The sequence below is a fragment of the Anoplopoma fimbria genome, chromosome 16, assembly GCF_027596085.1.
Source record: "Anoplopoma fimbria isolate UVic2021 breed Golden Eagle Sablefish chromosome 16, Afim_UVic_2022, whole genome shotgun sequence".
Taxonomy (NCBI): Eukaryota; Metazoa; Chordata; class Actinopteri; order Perciformes; family Anoplopomatidae; genus Anoplopoma; species Anoplopoma fimbria.
In genome coordinates, this window is record NC_072464.1 from 24,883,488 (window position 1) to 24,902,177 (window position 18,690).

At 41.2% G+C, this 18,690-nt stretch overlaps 1 protein-coding gene across 2 annotated transcripts in view; it reads right to left on the minus strand.

Annotated features, from left to right (window-relative positions):
• Nucleotides 1–223: 223 nt before the first annotated feature.
• Nucleotides 224–18,690, minus strand: part of slc49a4 (solute carrier family 49 member 4) — a 54,275-nt gene continuing 35,808 nt past the window's right edge. For both annotated transcript variants that reach the window (XM_054615378.1, XM_054615379.1), the window contains exons 7-9: nt 15,552–15,679; nt 11,202–11,384; nt 224–1,560 (exon numbers count right to left, since the gene is read on the minus strand). In XM_054615378.1, the coding sequence (XP_054471353.1) occupies nt 1,445–1,560; nt 11,202–11,384; nt 15,552–15,679 (427 nt within the window). In that variant the 3' untranslated portion in view covers nt 224–1,444. The remainder of the gene's footprint in view (nt 1,561–11,201; nt 11,385–15,551; nt 15,680–18,690) is intronic.

Genomic DNA, 18,690 nt, shown 5'->3' on the forward strand with positions numbered 1-18,690 from the left:
GGTGTGATGAGCAGCCGGGCTGGAAACACAAGAGACAACCTGACAAAGAGGGAAGGATCTGAAATAACAGAGTTAGTTTGTATGTGACGGTAAACAAGGTCAGCTGACTTTGAGGGAAGAGTTTAAAATGTGATCAGTTCAGGAAACACTGACCTGTGAGAGACGTTAATGAAGAGGAGACTGAAGACAAAACACCACAAACAACAAGAGTTCATCTCAAAAATGTTTATTTTAATAAGGTGCAGGAAATATTCAACAGTCACATTTATGTTCCTTTTCCTTCCACAAGACATCTATAACCACAGAGAGTGTTTGTGTGTGCGTGTTGCAGGACAGGAGAACATGACCTTTAACATTAAACACATATATATATACACATTTATATACACATATATGTATATGTATATATATATATATATATTTATACATATATGTGTATATAAAACACAGTGTGGAAGAGAGGGAGGCTGAAATCACAGCACCGGGCATTAAGGCAACACGTCAGAAGGTAAAAGACAAACTTTCTCTGTACAAGGAGAGTAAAAAATAAAAATCACATTAAAGAGCCTGTTTAACTGTAACACATTAAAACTCCTCATAGCTGCTGAGGAGGACAAAGACGAGTCAGAGACAAACAGACTTTGTGTGTTTCATGTCCCTCCTGATCTGAAGCTGGTTTTTTGTGTCACATCTCCAGTTTTTCATTCAAAGAAACTTTATTTTATTTTTCCCTTCAGGCGTTTTAGTGAGAAGTGTCTCAGCGTGAGGATCGCAGTAATCCTCTGAGTGTTAAATAAAACAATCTCCTCTGAAATCCTCTAACCGTGTTAGTGTTTCAGACACTTTCTATAAATACTATCTGAGAGGAAACGCATTTAAAAAACACCGTAAAAACATATTTAGTTAGATTTAAAAAAACAACATCTTATTAATTGACACCATTTCCCACAAAAAAAGGGCTGAACAAATTCAGTTCAGAGGTCGCAGCTTCTTCTTCCACAAAGAAAAGTGCGGGTTCGTCCAAATCCAGCACTCGTCCCTTCTGGTCCTCAATTTGGTGAATCATTTTTGCATAATATTAATCTAGAGGGCAAAGATCCTCCTTTAAAGGTCACTTTAGAGCTCCCTCGTTAAGCCTTCTGATTGGCCGAAGCAGCCGGTCGGCCCGTTACTTCCTCGTTAGGAGCCGACTCTTGGCGCTGATCCGGAGCCAGTGAAGCTTTAAATATCAGTTCATCTGTAAACAACGACCACTAACAGTCCGTCTGGTTAAGAAAATTAAACCGTTCACAAACGTTTGTTCACACACAAACATAGAATGAATGAATAAAAACCGTCGCACGGCGCCTGCAGCCGCACAACATCGATCCGTCACCATGGTTACCAATATATACAATCCTAAAAGTCTAAACGTCTTAACAAGAGTCTTTAGAGTGTTCGGTCCTCACACGGAGACGAAGACGTCCAGGTAGAGACGGTCGTAGGACTCCCTGAAGAAGAGGATGAGGACGAGGCTGAAGAGACAGGAACCAGTTAGACACCAGTTCAACCAGGACAGATCTGTGGGAGAGAGAGAGGGAGAGAGAGACATGTTTCAGTTAGAGAGGAAGAGACTTTGGATACATTATCTAGTATCTGTATGTATATTTGTCCCTCATATTTTAGAAATACACACCAGATGACAAAAAGTATCCAAAAGTATCCGGACACACATGTACTGTTGGTTTCAGTGTCAAATGAGGGGAAATCTTTAAAGCTACAACATGAAATCATTTTTTTTAAAAACACAATCAGGACCGTGTCTTCCTGCACAAAACCAGCTCCATAAAGAAATGGTTTTAATTCCCAGTTTGTTGTGGCGGGACCTGACTGGTTTGCAGTGGTTTGAGACCTGACTCTGACCCGACACCTTTGAGATGAACTGGAGCCAAACCAGATCCACCACTGGTGTTCTGGCTGAACACCATTCTACAATCAGGAGGAAAGTCTTCAACTTCAACAGTTATTTATTGGAGTTCCCGGTCACTAAATCCACATCTGATTAAATTAGTGCAGAGTTCAAATTAAGGGAAATATACATATAACAATATAAATAATATTGCAATTCAGTGCAGGTCAGAAGTCAATAATTCAGAGTCTGTTTTCCAGACTTCCAATCTAAATGCGTCCCAGTGAATCTGGAAAACATGGATGCCTATCTGATCTAGAGGAAGGTGTGTGTATATATATATATATATATATATATATATATATATATATATATATATATTCATTCTATATTAGAATAAGAGCACCTGTAACGAGGGGATCAATAAAGTATTTTAGATTCTGAGACCTAAACAAAATTAAAATCAGTTATTCAGCAGGTGAGATCATCGTGGATGCATGTTTGTACACACAGGAAATGACTCAACGTATGACCTCATGTTCCTTCATAATGACATCATCTACAAACTTGCTGAGAGCTGAATAATTGACGAGTATCACAGAACTAATGGCGGATCAATAGGGATTCCTGACATTCCTTATAGGAAAGCTGTCGTTCGTAAGGACTGTGAATAATTCAGTGGTATTGGCCGAGTTCCCGACATCGTTGCCCCTCACCTGAACCTGAACCGGCTGCAGAATGAGATGCTCTATTTTCTGGGTTCTGTTCAGGCTCCATTAACCTCCAGAGAGGAGCTCCGTCTGTCTGCAGCGATGCCGAAGCATCGGCATCTTAACTCATCAGCTCACAGACAGATAAGCTGTTCTTCTAGTTCACCATGAAGCCGATCCAACACGCCTCCGTCTGGAGGAAAATCAATACGCTGCTTCTTTTAAATGCATTAAGGAACATTACGAAGCTGTTAGAGGTGTTCAGTCCTGATAGAGACGTTGAGCAGAGGACGGAGGATCTGATGGCAGCAGGACGCTAAATACTGAGGAACCAGGTCGAAACCAGGTGTCAGCCCTTGAGTTCTGAAGTGTGTTAAAGCTGCATTCTCTCTGCTGTCCACCAGGGGGCGACTCCTCTGGTTGTATAGAAGTCTATGAGAAAATGACTCTACTTCTCTCTTGATTTATTCCCTCAGTAAACATTGTAAACATGAGTTTATGGTCTCAATCTCTAGTTTCAAGTCTTCTTCAATACAGCATGATGTTCATTTAGTAAATGATGCTCCATTTAGAGTCAAACAGACCATAAAGCAGGGGATGCTTTAGGGCGGGGCTACACACTGATTGACAGGTCCACACCAGAGACGTATACGGCGTCTCTACGTCACTCCTCCTCACTCCATATATGGTCACTTCCTGTTCACTGGTTGCAAAAAAACAAGATGGCGATGGCCCACTCGTCAGTCCACAAACCAATGAGTGACGTCACCATGACTACTTCCTTTTCTCATATACAGTCTGTGATTTATAAAGCCCGTTTCAAAACGAGCATCAAAGTGTTTTAAAGAACAAAGGATATTATACAGTGCAGATACATGTACATCTCCAAATAAATATCTATTCACAAACATATTGAATAAATCTGAACCAGGTCTGCAAACTACGAGGAGCCTACAGATCTAACAGGAAGCTGTTTCTGTGACTTCCTGTTAATTCTTTGAAAGCTGCTGCCAACCGTCTCACTCGCCCTTAACTTTCTGTCTTCTCTCCCTGTTGCCGTCTGATCTCGTCCATTTTCCAGGCGAGACAAAGTTAATCTTAAAGGAGCCTAATACATTTATTTAGCTTTAGGGCGGGGCTACACACTGATTGACAGGTATCTGCTGAGTCTATGTTGGTCACCTGAAAATGTCTTGTGTTTGGTTGTACTAAGCTCCGCCCTCTCATGTCACTTCTGGTTGCTAAAACCAAAGATGGTGACGACAATAACCCAAAATGCCGCAAATAAGAAACCAAGATGGCGACGTTCAAAAATCAAGATCGCAACAACCAAAAACTAGGAAGGCGATGACCGGAAACCAAGATGGCGTCGCCCCAAACTAGAAAGGCGATGGCCAAAAACAAAGACTGTTAATGCATGAAGGAACCTTTGTGTGCTTCTCTGAGGAGAAAGAACCAAAGGAAGAGGTGTGGAGATGAAATCAGGAGGAGGAGGTGTTGAGGCTCCTGAAGCCGCCTCATTAATCAGGAGCGAGTGAGCCGGACAGCAGGAGACCCGGCGTGGAGGCGGGTTAATGGAGTTGTGTTTATCCGACCCGCCGTCCTCTCCACAGAGTCCGGTCCGCTTAGAGGAGGAGACGCGAGTCGGCTCTAACGAATGCTAACAAGGAGCTTCGTCATCGTAAACCAATCAGCTGACAGGATCGAAACGGACAAGGAGCTCAATTAATCTGATCCCAGAAGACTGGAGAGAAGTTTAGAGGGAGGAGTTAAAGTTTGAACAGAGAGGAGGAGGAGGAGGAGGAGGAGGAGGAGGAGGAAAATTCTACTCAGTTCATTCTCGAGTCCTAGTGGACATTTGTGCCAGATGTAGAGAAATATAAATACAGGACGGAAAATAAATGATTATGGAGCAGGGGGTATAATATCACTGTCGTTTTCTTCTGAATATACGTTTCTTCAAAGTCTGGATGCTGATGATAATATGATGCTGCTGAGCTGAAATCACCAGTATTTTCTTAGAGATGAATATAATTTCATTGGGTCGTCCAATGCAGTAATAATGAACGACGTCTCCGGTGTGATGAGCTTAATCCTACTTTGCAAAGTGAAGCCATGTGGGTCCATAACAAAAAACTAAAATCAGAGTTTCTTTTCTAATAAATATAAAACTAAAAATCTAGGAGTATTCCTTGGAATATTACCTCTTTCCCACCGGCTCCTTCATTTATTCATCTTACTTTACTAACCCTAGTATTCAGACCAAACAATGCTATGAAAGTAGAACAAACAAGGTAGTATTTCAACCTCTTATGTTTTAACTGAACCATAACAATTGGCCATCAAATGTCATCAAATCAATGAGCCACAAACGACTGCTTAACTGATCACCAGTGACATTAACGACCCCGGGTTCACTGTGAGGCCGGCTTCACTGTGAGGCCGGCGCTGAACGTCGCCCCGTTCATCACAGTAAGAGTCTTCTTCTGCTGCTGCCTCCGTCAGCACATCGCTGCTCCAGAAGAAGACGGAGCCGACAGACTTCTTAAGGACTTCATCAGTAATAATGGAGGTCAATGCAGCGATGTAATGAACACTCTGTTCTCCTTGATGGCTGCAGCCTTTGATTTAGACGACCGGGTCAAACCTGAAGAATAGCTTTGTGTGAAGAAGAGGACGATCTATCACTAAGTGACCACTTACTCAAATATTATATAGAAGAACTTTTATATTAGCCAGATCATTCTAACGACTGCCAAGGTATGTGTGTAGCCAGAAGGCCATTATAAGATAAGAGGACGACACGGTGACTACTGAACAGATCCTTTAGTTAAGAGAATATTATAGATCCAAGATGAAACTAACAGAAGGGCGGGGCTCACAGGAAAAAGTCACAATTAGAAATACATCTGCTGCTTCAGCACCACGGACAGCACCGGAAGCAAAGATGGTGACGGCCAAAAACAAAGACAGCGACGGCAAAAAACGAATTGCAATTCCCCAAAAAAAGATGGTGACGCCCAAGAAAAACCAAGATGGTGGCGGCCAAAAAACAAGATGGTGACGACAAAAAAAACAAGATGGTGACGACAAAAAAACCAAGATGGTGACGGCCAAAAACCAAGATGGTGACTGCAAAATATTTACTCACATGAATATTTTTTAAGTCCTCCTGTTTATAAAGCATTAACAAAATGGATGGTACCCCGCCAATATCTCTGAGTGAACTTTGTGAATGTTAAATAAATAGTTGTCCCGCTGTTCTCAACGTTCTCACTCATCATTTAAAAACTCTCAAAAACAAAACAGGAAATGAAAAAAGGCTTTTATTCTCTCAGGAGTGACTGAGCTCTACAAAGAAAGGCTGTTTTAAACACCTCCACAGTCTTCACGGGGGTTGAAAAAGTTAGACTACAAAGGAATTTAAACTTCTAAGAACAATGCAAAGTTTAGTAGAGAGTAAAAAGAAAACACTTCATGCACTAAAGAGCTGCTGCAATTATTTCTCTGTGCTGAATAATCCAGATGCAGGAAACTCCAACAATCTCCTCTTCCTCTTCCTCCTCCTCCTACTCTTCCTCTACAAAACCTCTCTGCTGATCTGTATTCGGCCCGATGCGCCGCGCTAAACGACACAAACACCCAGCAGATAAAATCGAAAATAGAGCGACAAGCGGCGGTTTATTGGCCGGAGGCTCCGTTCATCGTCACATGGTTCAGAGACTTTGGGTTTTTCTGAAACAGGACAACAGAGTCAGGAGTCCGTGGAGGGCTCAACCAACCAAGACCGGACTCTCGTGGGTTTTTAAAACGGACATGGAGCTAAATATTAACGGCTCTCCACTCGCAGAGAGAAGGAGCCATACATTCAGAATTCATAACGAGGCAGAAAGCAGCCAGAAGGAAAAATAGACTAAAAGGAACTGGAAACTGGAAATGGATGGAAATCTTTAAAAGGCTGGATTTTCAATATCAGGAGGTGGAAGGGTTTGGCATTCTCATGCAGAATTCATCAGTTCTGAAGTCTGCATATCATTTGCTGCATCCATTACAGGTCTACAGAGAGGAAATCAGAGTAATGAGACGGCCCACTAGAATACTTTCAAAGGGAATCTACATAATAATCACATTAATCTTCACAGGAGTGATCTCTTCAGAAGAGCAGCTGATCGACAAGGTTGATTTTCAAACCATGATGGTGATTCATAAAGTGTCTTTAGAAAGATACTTGACTTAGAAAATGGTTAATGAGACAATAACCAGATGAGATTTACCACTCGGTCATAAACGTTTTGAAATATGTTTCCAAACGGGTTCTTTCTGAAGAGCTGAGGTTCTATCCAGAACTAATTCGCTTCTGGAGAACCCTTTTTGGAAGAAAGGGTTTTTTCAAGGCTTCTTTGTAAGACTAAAGGGTCCCATTTAGAACCCTTAAAGAGTTCTTTAAAGATTGAAAGTAAAAAAAAAAAATATGGGTGTTAATGGATCCTCTTAATCCCCCAACAACTGTGATTGAGAAGCTGTAGCCAACGCCTGCCCTTTGGGGTTCTAGATAAAAACCCTTGGAATACAAGAGGGTTGTCGTCGGACCCCCCTGTGTTGGTTCTAGATGACCCCTTGCAAAAAAAAAAATTTTTTTAAGGTAGAACCACCTATGTGTTTTCTAGATAAAAACCCTCGGGATATGAAAAGTTTCTTGTTAGAACCCCCAGGCTGGGTTCTTGATGAAACCCTTGCAATATCATACCATGATAAGGATTCATACAGAGATTTACCAGTTGGTGATGCACTCTTAGAAATAGGGGTTCCAAACGGGTTCTTCTCAAAGGGCTGAGGTTCTACTTAGAACCATTTGCTTCTGATATTCTGACTCAATCAAACACACTAGAGGCTACTAATGTGGATTCATCTGCATCTGAAAATAGTCCCAGACGAATGCTGTGTTTGTCCTGTTTGTTAATGTTGGTAACAAACTGAAGAGACCAGCTGTTCTAGTAAACCGCTGAGCCTCTTTAAAGATGAAACTATATTTATGGTCTGTTTCTGCAGAGTTCTCCTGCAGCTGCAGCTCCGTCTACACCTGCTGTCCTTTCAGAGATTCATCATCATCCTGACATCCTGCTGCTCCAGAGGATTCAAAATACATCACCTGGATCAGTGTGACTTTCCCTCAGCGACTGTCCTTTAACGGTGACGACGAAAAACTAACTTAAATCCAGTGAGCGTCCCTGCAGCTTAAACACATCCAGTCAAACCTGAACCTTCATTGATCTTCAGTCTAGTTTACCGAACAAAGAACTTTGACACCGGGTCTCTGGTGGCAGCGGCATGCTTTTAAGTTCTATTTCAAAAATATTTTTCAAACAAAAGTGTATTTTCTGGCTTTGGATAGGAGATCCACAGACAGTGAAGGGGAGCTGGGAAGCGTTTAGAAACAAACTAACACATCGATGGTTTCTGTCTCTGTATGGGATTTTCAGACATTAAGAGAAATGTAGAATAAATCCTTAATATATCTCACCTTTATGATAACTAAAGTAAAGGTTACTACACTGTTGTTCTGATCGAACAACTCTAAACTGCTGATAACAACTTGGCACTTTCGGACACAGTTGAGTTCGATTTTCAGGTAAAAATATATTATTACACGTCATATCATTTTCATTTTTTTATTATAGTCACTTAGGCGTTTTTAAAGGCGCAGAACCGTGGTTCGAATCCAGAACACTTTTTGTCAAGATCTCTTCATGTTCGGCTATATGTTCATTATTCTGTGTGTGCAATTAAAAACACATGGCTCTCGCTCTGTAAATAAGAAACAGAGTGGATGATATGTTTTTACATTTAAAGCATCTATTAAAGCTTAAGAATGAAGATTTAAATGTCTGTGAAGACAGTTGTGAGCCTCCCTTTAGCGGGAGAACAGTTTTTGACTGCAGTTCCATTTTCTGAAAGGCTAAACGCCAACAAATATGGATTGAAGCAGAATATTTAGTTGGATAAAAGCATGTTTTGAATTTTTAGAGATAAATACATATTTCTGTTCACATTTTGAGGTTTAGGACTGTGTGTGTTTGTGTTTTTTTTAAATATCTAACAAGCAGAACAAACCTATAGATTGTGCATCTATAAGGGCACAGAGAGAAAAAAATACTTACTTTGTCACTTTTCATATCAAACACACAGGAAGCAGATTAATAATTTTTATCATCAGAAACACTCAAAAAGGCCGACGGCCTTCAAATATATTCCATCATTGTTAAAACAATTCAGTCATGGGTTGTCAGTTCTCGGCTAACGCGCCCTCTGCCTACAGAAACCCTGAACAGGTAGATAGTTGGTGGCGTTCCGGCTCTGGGGTCGTTATCCTCTCATCACATCGCCTGCAGCAGAGTGAACTCTCTGACAGCAGAGACACGATGCTTCCTGCTCTATTAGGCCGGGAGGTGGAGGAAAGAGCACCGAGAGCCTCCATCGTCTGAGCTTCATCTGCTCTACGCCTGTCGCAGGGAAACTTGTCAGCATCCATCTCAGCTCATAACACCAAGGAAACTCTCCATTGGTTTCAGAGAAAGAAAATAAAGCTGCTAGAATGGCCCAGCCAATCACCTGACTTACAAATAATAACATCCAACTGCTCTGGGAAGAAAAACAGACGTATTGAAGGATCACGATACAGATGTCAGACTGCAGCTGACAGCAGCTTGGTAGCAATCAGGAGGAGATGGAAGAGGAGGAGGATGAAGACACGTCTCTTATTTACTGAACTGAAAGTATGTGAACCGAGTATAACGTTAACCATCACAGAGTTAAATAAAGTTCTACTGACGATCGTTCTCCTCCAATATTCAGTAAAACATGAGATCAGGACTTCATTTATGCTTTTCTAGTCTCTGATCTCTGATAACGTTACATTGTAAACAACCAACCTGTGTTTAAACCAACAGGAGAGCTAGTAACGTTAGCAGCACCGCTAACAGGAGGAGAGCTAGTAACGTTAGCAGCACCGCTAACAGGAGGAGAGCTAGTAACGTTAGCAGCACCGCTAACAGGAGGAGAGCTAGTAACGTTAGCAGCACCGCTAACAGGAGGAGAGCTAGTAACGTCAGTAGCACCGCTAACAGCTAACAGGAGGAGAGCTAGTAACGTTAGCAGCACCGCTAACGGCTAACAGGAGGAGAGCTAGTAACGTTAGCAGCACCGCTAACAGCTAACAGGAGGAGAGCTAGTAACGTTAGCAGCACCGCTAACAGGAGGAGAGCTAGTAACGTTAGCAGCACCGCTAACGGCTAACAGGAGGAGAGCTAGTAACGTTAGCAGCACCGCTAACGGCTAACAGGAGGAGAGCTAGTAACGTTAGCAGCATCACTAACGGCTAATGAACGGAGGTTCCATTCAGTTACATTATGATGCGTTCAGGCTCTGTTCAGTTAAATGAGTATTGGTTGAAGGTAAATTATAACGTTATCATGATGTGTTCACATGTAATCTGTAAAATGTAGTGTTGGTGATAAACTAGAATAAATCCAGTAGTTTGAAGATGTTTTCACATTAATATAAAATAGATATTAGAGATGAATTATGATGTTTAACTTCTAACACTAGCTCTAAGATTATAATACATCATTAAAACTAATGATGATTAGATTTGTTTTAATAAAAGTGGAGCTAAACAAGGTCCTGAGCACGCACGCACACACGCACAGTGATTTGTATTTTATTCCTGTGAAAGTCGGCGGAGGAGAAGCAACATGCCGTCCTCTCTTCTGAAGTCATAAATCACTAAATCAAAAATAAATCTGAGGCTGAAGAACAATAGAAGGATTCTTTCTTTCTTTGTACCGTGAGCTTTTTGTCTGCAGTTTCATGAAATGGATTTATGAAAACAATGGAGCATGTGGGTTTTTTGGGGAGCTGAGAGAAACTTGCAGGGAACAAGAAGCTTTTGAACAGAGCAAAAACTATTTCATTGACAAAAAAAGATGTGTTTCAGTGGTAACCCACAGACTGTATATAAGAAGTGGACGTATTCATCGTGACTTCACACCTTTGTTTAGGACTGATGACGATTTCGCCGTCGCCATCTTGTTTTTTTCAACCAGTGAACAGGAAGTGACCATATATGGACTGAGGAGGAGTGACGTAGAGACGCCGTATACGTCTCTGATAGAGACCTGTCAATCAGTGTGTAGCCCCGCCCTAAAGCATCCCCTGCTTTATGGTCTGTTTGACTCTAAATGGAGCATCATTTACTAAATGAACATCATGCTGTATTGAAGAAGACTTGAAACTAGAGATTGAGACCATAAACTCATGTTTACAATGTTTACTGAGGGAATAAATCAAGAGAGAAGTAGAGTCATTTTCTCATAGACTTCTATACAACCAGAAATAAAGGCAGTTTTGGGCCTGCCCCCTGGTGGACAGGAGAGAGAATGCAGCTTTAAGACATGAAGCTCTGACTTCCCTCTATAGAAACGGAGGTTGTCGCCTGCTTGAACCCCCCATGACTCTAAATCTGAACTAGATGGTTCAGAAAACAAAGTGTCAAAGTTCTACAGCTACATGAGATCTCATCCCTCTGTGTTGTGTTCCTGTCTTACCTGTAGAGTAAAAGGTGAGGAAGATGAGCAGCAGGCCCGAGACCAGGTTCCCCAGGAATGTGGCGACTCCACAGGTGATGCCTTCAGGAACCGGGTACACGGTCTCGATGAGGAGCTCGAAGAATATCGGCACGCTGCTGTTGATGAAAATGCCAACCAGGATGCAGGACGTGTAGAGGATGGCTGAGGAGGGGAACATAGAGAGTAGAACAATAAGTTAGAGTTTACTGAGAGTTACTGTTATAAGACTCTTTAAAAAGTGACGGCACGCTGGTCTAGTTTATTTGATTTATGCAACCTTCTGCAGCTTCCTACTGTAGAGTTTGTGATTTATTCATCCTGAAACTTTTCATCTAGAATGACATATTTTAATATGATAGTTCTGATGTTTTGAAGTGGCACAACACTAGTTTAGAACATATTTTTGTCACCTATAAACAGTAGATTTTACCTTTCCGCCAAGAAACTTTTTTAATGGTTAGTTCAGATTCAGTGTTCTTAGAGGTAATGTCACTGTTTTTCCAAAGGATTCTGGTGGCAAATCAATTTGAAAACATCACACTGGGTTTCTGATGGGAAACTGAAGCTGTTATCTCTGCTCTCGTCAAAGAAACCAGACTCCTTTCATAAAAACAGTAATTTTAACCTCTCAGGACACAGAAGTTGCTGGTTCACTGCTGCCTCATTTGTTAGTTTGTGTGACTTCTGTGTTTTGAAGTGTTAATTCAGATTCACCAAAGTCTCCCAATAACACAAACAAACTACCAGATGGAGGCAGAAGTAGACCAGAACCTTCTGTGTTCTGAGAGGTTACATTACTGTTTTTATGAAAGGAGTCTGGTGTCTTTGAAGAAACACAAAATCAAAATACTGACGCTTTACGAAGGCAACCAAAACAACATCTGGTCTAGTTTGAACTCTGTTTATGGTTGCTCACTTTGTTTATTATGACACATTTATATTTCATGTTTCAAGGTTATGAATGTGACCGAGGCGTTCCGTGTTTTTGACATTTGATTCCCATCTTTAACACTCCAGTAGAACAGACTCTCCTCCAGTCTGGCATCGAGTGCCACAAGAATGTTTTGACACCAATTTCAAGTTTTCTTTGTGTAATATATTGCTGTTTTTAGTTTACTTGCACGCTCAGCATTAAGATGCAACTCATTTCATGGATTCTGCAGTAAATTAAAAACTAATTTCTTACTCGTTTACCAAAAAAAATGTGCAGATGTCTCGGAGTAAACAGTTCGTCTCAGGCATGACAGGAATGTTAGCGTCCACGCCGGCTGCTGCTGGTTTCATTCTGGAGCACTATATTACAAGAATAATAACTCCGGATTGTAATTTTTTTAATTTAAAATCATGATGTGCAGACTGGCTCAGTTTATTCCACCTTGCAGAAGTGATCCTCTGCAAAGTTTCCTCTGGGCTGAGTCCTCTGGCTTGGACCTAAAGTGAGTTGTTCATCAGAGTTGGACGTGCGCTGGAGATTAATCCGTCACCTCTGGAGCATCGCGGTGCCCTCCATCTCCTTTAACGCAGCAGATTGGTCCAAATGAGCTCCCCATTAGCTCCATCGTCCCCTTAATCACAGGGCCTCCGAGGGGCCCTCGGCCGCCCGCCGGCCCGTGGCGAGGACACCGCAGAGCCACTCATGCAGCCGTCCTCCCCCGCTCGTCTTTATTCAGCACTAATGAAGCGCTGGTATCAAACACTTCACAGCGCTTCGACCGCCGCACTTTCCCGTCACGTTATTGAATTAGGTAATCTGACCAGGATTTCCCAGAGGGCAGTGGGAGAAGAGAAGGAGGAGGTGAGCTCAGCAGCAGAGGATCATGTGACAGGAAGAGAGGACCTTTCTTTTCTATAGATTATACTGGATGTTGTTCTACAATTGAGGACTAGAAATGCTTGGCTGTAAATAACTAATACTTTCATCACTGATTGATTATTTTCATGCCTTACATTTGGGCAAATATGACATTTGGAAACTAATTGATTTGCACGTCAATATATATTTTAAATCTGTTGTTTTTTTCATGAGCACTTTCACCATAGACTGAATATAAGTGGATGTAAAAGTCGTCATTGGTTTGTGGACTGATGTTTTGAAGCCTCAAGTTCGGTGGCCATCGCCATCTTGTTTTTTTGCAACCAGTGAACAGGAAGTGACCATATATGGAGTGAGGAGGAGTGACGTAGAGACGCCGTATACGTCTCTGGTGTGGACCTGTCAATCAGTGTGTAGCCCCGCCCTAAAGCATCCCCTGCTTTATGGTCTGTTTGACTCTAAATGGAGCATCATTTACTAAATGAACATCATGCTGTATTGAAGAAGACTTGAAACTAGAGATTGAGACCATAAACTCATGTTTACAATGTTTACTGAGGGAATAAATCAAGAGAGAAGTAGAGTCATTTTCTCATAGACTTCTATACAACCAGAGGAGTCGCCCCCTGGTGGACAGGAGAGAGAATGCAGCTTTAACACATGAAGCAATGACTTCACTTTAAAGAACTGGAGGTTGACACCTTACTTTCACTCAAAACATGATTAAGTGGGAAACACACGGAGAAAAAACGGAAAAGTAGTTTTGTTTTGAGGAACTGGTTAAGTTGGGACTGTATTGGAACTCATCTTATCTTTCACAATAAAAGCTCAAGACATATAATATTTGCAGGCGAGTATTTCCCCTTTTCCTGTCGTTAAATCGCCACAGCACCAAAGTTTAAAGACCTTAATGTGAAGTTAACTGGAGGAGGTCAGGGGTTTTAGATAGACCACATTAAAACACAACTGACAACTTCTACAATTATCATTTTCAGATTCTTTCCACCCACAGACTGGTCACACTGGTCTGTGTGTGTGCTACTGACCAGCTCATACTGGGATAATGAGGGGTTTTGGCCGACAGTGCTGCAGTATGGCAGCCCTCTCTTGTACTAAATGCCCGCTGGATAAACAGAGTCTGAGATGAGAGGAGGTGAGACAGACAGAGATGATGATGATGATGATGATGATGATGAAGACTGGAATCAGTTGCACTCTGCTGGGCTCATTGGTTTGGCTTTGGACTCAGCAATTCAGTCCACTAACGTCCTAACGGGTTTATGAGTGATGACTAATGGATTGGTTCTGCTGATTATGAACCAAATATACATCTCTGTGTGGAAGGATTTATTTTTATTTTTAATCTGTTTTGGCTCTGAAACAGTAGCTTCACGGTTTAATGTTAATTTTAAAGCGTCCAGGTTTTTTTCCATCCAAACTGGTGAACAGACTTTAACACAAAGTCCACCAGTTTGAGGACGAAGCAGCAGGTCAATGATCAGAAACAAACTGTCAAGGAGGCCAAACAGTGAAATGCTGTACGAGATGGTCGCATGACCCAGATCCAAAACAAAACAGGAAGTGAAGCTGTATATGAATGACAGGGCATTAAATCTGTCAAAAATATTCTAAACTGAAATATATATTCAAATAATATTTTTAACTTAAATATAAATTTAAATAATATTATAAACTTAAACATATATTCAACAAATATTCTAAATTTAAATATATATTAAACAAATATTCTAAACTGAAATATATATTCAAATAATATTTTTAACTTAAAAAATATATATTCATATAATATTCTAAACTAAAATATATATACAAAAAATATCTTTTAATATATATTTAAATAATATACTCAATTTTTATATTTAACTGAAAAGTAAAAAAAATAACTGATAGGTGAATATGAAAATTTATATAATTAATTTTGAAAAAACATGACTTGAAAAACAGCTTCATGCTCTTTGAATGCATCGCATGAAAATCATTAAAACTACTAATGACCAGATTTGTTTTGATCTACAAAACTACAATATTTTATTTCCTTATCATTTAAATTGTGTGTTTTTATGAAGGGAAAAAAACACTATAAATTACTAGAACAAAGTAAAAACAGTAATATTCTGGATCCTTGTAGACCAGCTGCTATAATCAAACAACAAATACGATCTGTATCTGACAATATGGATCATCAATGATCAGTAATTAGTATCAACGGCAAAAAAACGTGATCAGGGTTATAAAGGTTATATTTTATGATCTGTTGAAGTAAATTCCAACATTGTTCATCTGATGAACTCTCTAAAATTAAAACTGAACAGCTCCTCTTTACCCTCATAATCAGTGTTAAGTTTGAAATACTCTGGACTGCAAAACACAGATCTTCAACTAAAGCCAGCAGAATACTTCAGAGTGGATTGTCCCGTTTCCGTCTAATTAACCTGAAGCTCACACTGACTGTGTTCTATGTCACCTTGACGGTGCTGCAGCTGTCATGAACCCACCTGCGGTGGAGGGGAGGTGGGTGAAGGAGCTCAGACAGGTGAGTGTGAACCAGGTGGAGGACAGAGACGCTCCTGCCAGCATCAGCACCAGGATCAGCTTCAGCATCCCACGAATGGAGTCTGCGAACCTGTTGGGAGGAACATCAATATAATTAAAATAGAAGACATCAGTGAGTGAAGACAGCTGCCTCGGAAACAAGAGGCGTCCTTCACCAACACAAAGAGCAGCTATGCGATAACTGAGCGTCTGGTGTCACCATCTATTAGAGGAGACACGCTTTGTTTCACACAGAGGCCGGATCGTTTCCTTTTGTTTCCTGGTGCGTCACTTTCTACTTGTCATTACACCAGCAGAGACACTTGATTCGATTTGTTTCACCAGCTTAGCAGGCGGACTTGAAATGCACATTGTAATATATTGTGGAAGACGAGCCGTCGGGCCGATTCCCAGACTCTCTCTCTCTCTCTCTTGAGCATTGCGGTTTCTCCTTTTGTAACCCTTTTTCTAAACCCTCATAGTTCATTAGCTCCTCTCTGCTCCTCTCGGGTTTGTGTTTGCATACGCTTGCTGGTGAGAGATTAGATGCAGCTACAGAAGCCCGTAGCAGAGACAGACACTAATTACTTTTGTTTGGTTGCTCACAGACGACATGCTTGGAGGAAAAAACGAGGGCAGAACTTGACAGCGAACTTAACGTCAGAATAAAAGCAGAAGTGTTGGAAGTGGCTGATTAGTTCAGCTAGGTTGTGAAGTTCTGTCAGTGAGCTGAGGACCGAGGGGAAGGGGAGGAGGGAAATCACACTTTGGATGGATAATGAGAACATTTCCTCTCAGAGCGTTGCACCGTGGTGTTTTTGGACGACATCGATGTCTCCTGGGATTTCATTTGCTGTCATTCAACATTCTGAATCCCTACCTCTAAATCATAGACTGAATATAAGAAGTGGACGTAGTCACCGCGACGCCACCTGTTGGTTTTTATAGACTGAACCTAAGAAGCCTCGAGTCGCCATCTCGGGTTTTTAGTAACCAGTGAACGGAAATGACCACATTTGGACATTTGAAACTGCGGTTCATTCTACAATTGAGGACTACAAATGTAGAATTTAAGGCAAAAACAAAACCTCATTATTTTCATTATTGATTCATTATTTCATGCCTTATATTTTGGCCAACATGATATTTGGATAATAATTGATTTGCAAGTCAATATATTTCTTTAAAAGGGTTGTTTTTGTCACGAGAACTTTCACTATAGACCGACTATCGGAAGTGGACGTAGACGTCATGACGCCTCTCTTTGGTTTGTGGACATTTGAAGCCTCTAGTTCAGTGTTTTGGTCGTCGCCATCTTTTTTTCTTGCAACCAGTGAACAGGAAGTGACCATATATGGAGTGAGGAGGAGTGACGTAGAGACTCCGTATACATCTCTGGTGTCGACCTGTCAATCAGTGTGTAGCCCCGCCCTAAAGCATCCCCTGCTTTATGGTCTGTTTGACTCTAAATGGAGCATCATTTACTAAATGAACATCATGCTGTATTGAAGAAGACTTGAAACTAGAGATTGAGACCATAAACTCATGTTTACAATGTTTACTGAGGGAATAAATCAAGAGAGAAGTAGAGTCATTTTCTCATAGACTTCTATACAACCAGAGGAGTCGCCCCCTGGTGGACAGGAGAGAGAATGCAGCTTTAACACAGGAAGCTGAAGCTTTGACTCTACTCTTCAGAACTGGCAGGTTGTCTCCTCCTCTAGACTCCAGCTCACTGAGAGGGAACAGATAATATAATTCAGTTGAAAGAATGAGCTGGTTGCACTTGTCAACAAAAACAGTTGTTCTGGTCCGAGGGGCCGAGCTCTCCGCCACTTCAGAGAGACGTCTGGATTCTCTTCCCCACAGCGACGCCCCCAAAATCTGCATCGCCCATCTGCTGCATACTGGATCAACCCTCCACCCTCCTCCGGTGCCAGAGAGGGATGGAGTCCTTTCCCCCACAGACGAGCCCTCATCTCTTTACAGAGAGGATCACAGCTCTCTCTCTCTCTCTTTCCCGCTGTATCACTTCCAATCTGATCCTCTGAGCAGGAACACCATAAGTAGCTTATTTCCCATAGCAGCTCTGATTGTCCCTGAGTCCACTTGATAAAGAGCTCATCACTGATTGGCCAGATAAGTCATGTGCATCACAGTTTGATTTAAACAGTTTGGGGTTCTGATCAAACCCCGCTGCCTTACAGTTGACCAATATCAACAAAGATATCATAAGTCATAGATATATTCTGTGTTTTTCCTACAATGCTGCTGTCAGTGCTACTAACAAGTGACGCCTGATATACAGTTTCTTCTTCCTCTGGGCCTCAGAGCTACATTGTTAATTAAAAACAAATTTATGAGGCAAACTGTTGCTCTGGGTGACATGTTCCAGAATAAAGCTCAGTTGATACTCGCCGTGGTGAAGCTGACTTAATCACAATCGCTTTTGCATCAAGGCGTTTGGTCGTGCACCTCTGGGTTTTTGTAACCTTAAGATCAGAGCTTTTCAGACGTGACTGTTAGAAATATTTACTGATAAAAACACTATTTACATTGCAGAGGATGATACAAAGAAGGTCAATTCACTTTTAGATGCTTTAGAAACAGGTGGTCTTAAAAATCTACATTTGAGTAAATATTTTGCAGCCAAATCAAATAGTTTACAGAATATTCAACCTTTGTTTCTTTATAATACAGTTAATACTTAACTTGTTTCTTTACAGTCACTGTTTCCTTAAAATATTTGGATCCTTAGTACAAACAGGGTAGGGAAGTCAGAATGATATTGACCATAACACCTTCAAGCTACAGGTTTGCACGCCTCCGTTAATGTAATTCAGAGCTGTGTCACACCACTCAGTGAGTAAAGAGGGTCATGTCATCTCATGAGGTAACGGCGGAATTAAGGGTCTATCTTTTACACTGCTATAGCAGGATTTATTGGCCATAAAGATAGCATCATTTAAGTCATGTAGAATCAGATTAACTGTTCTGCTCTCCCTGTGCCTGCGGGGAACGATGAATTATCATCCTCACTATGATATTATAAATTAGGCCAGTCTACATTTCTTTAGAGAGGGACACGCAGTAAATAACCAA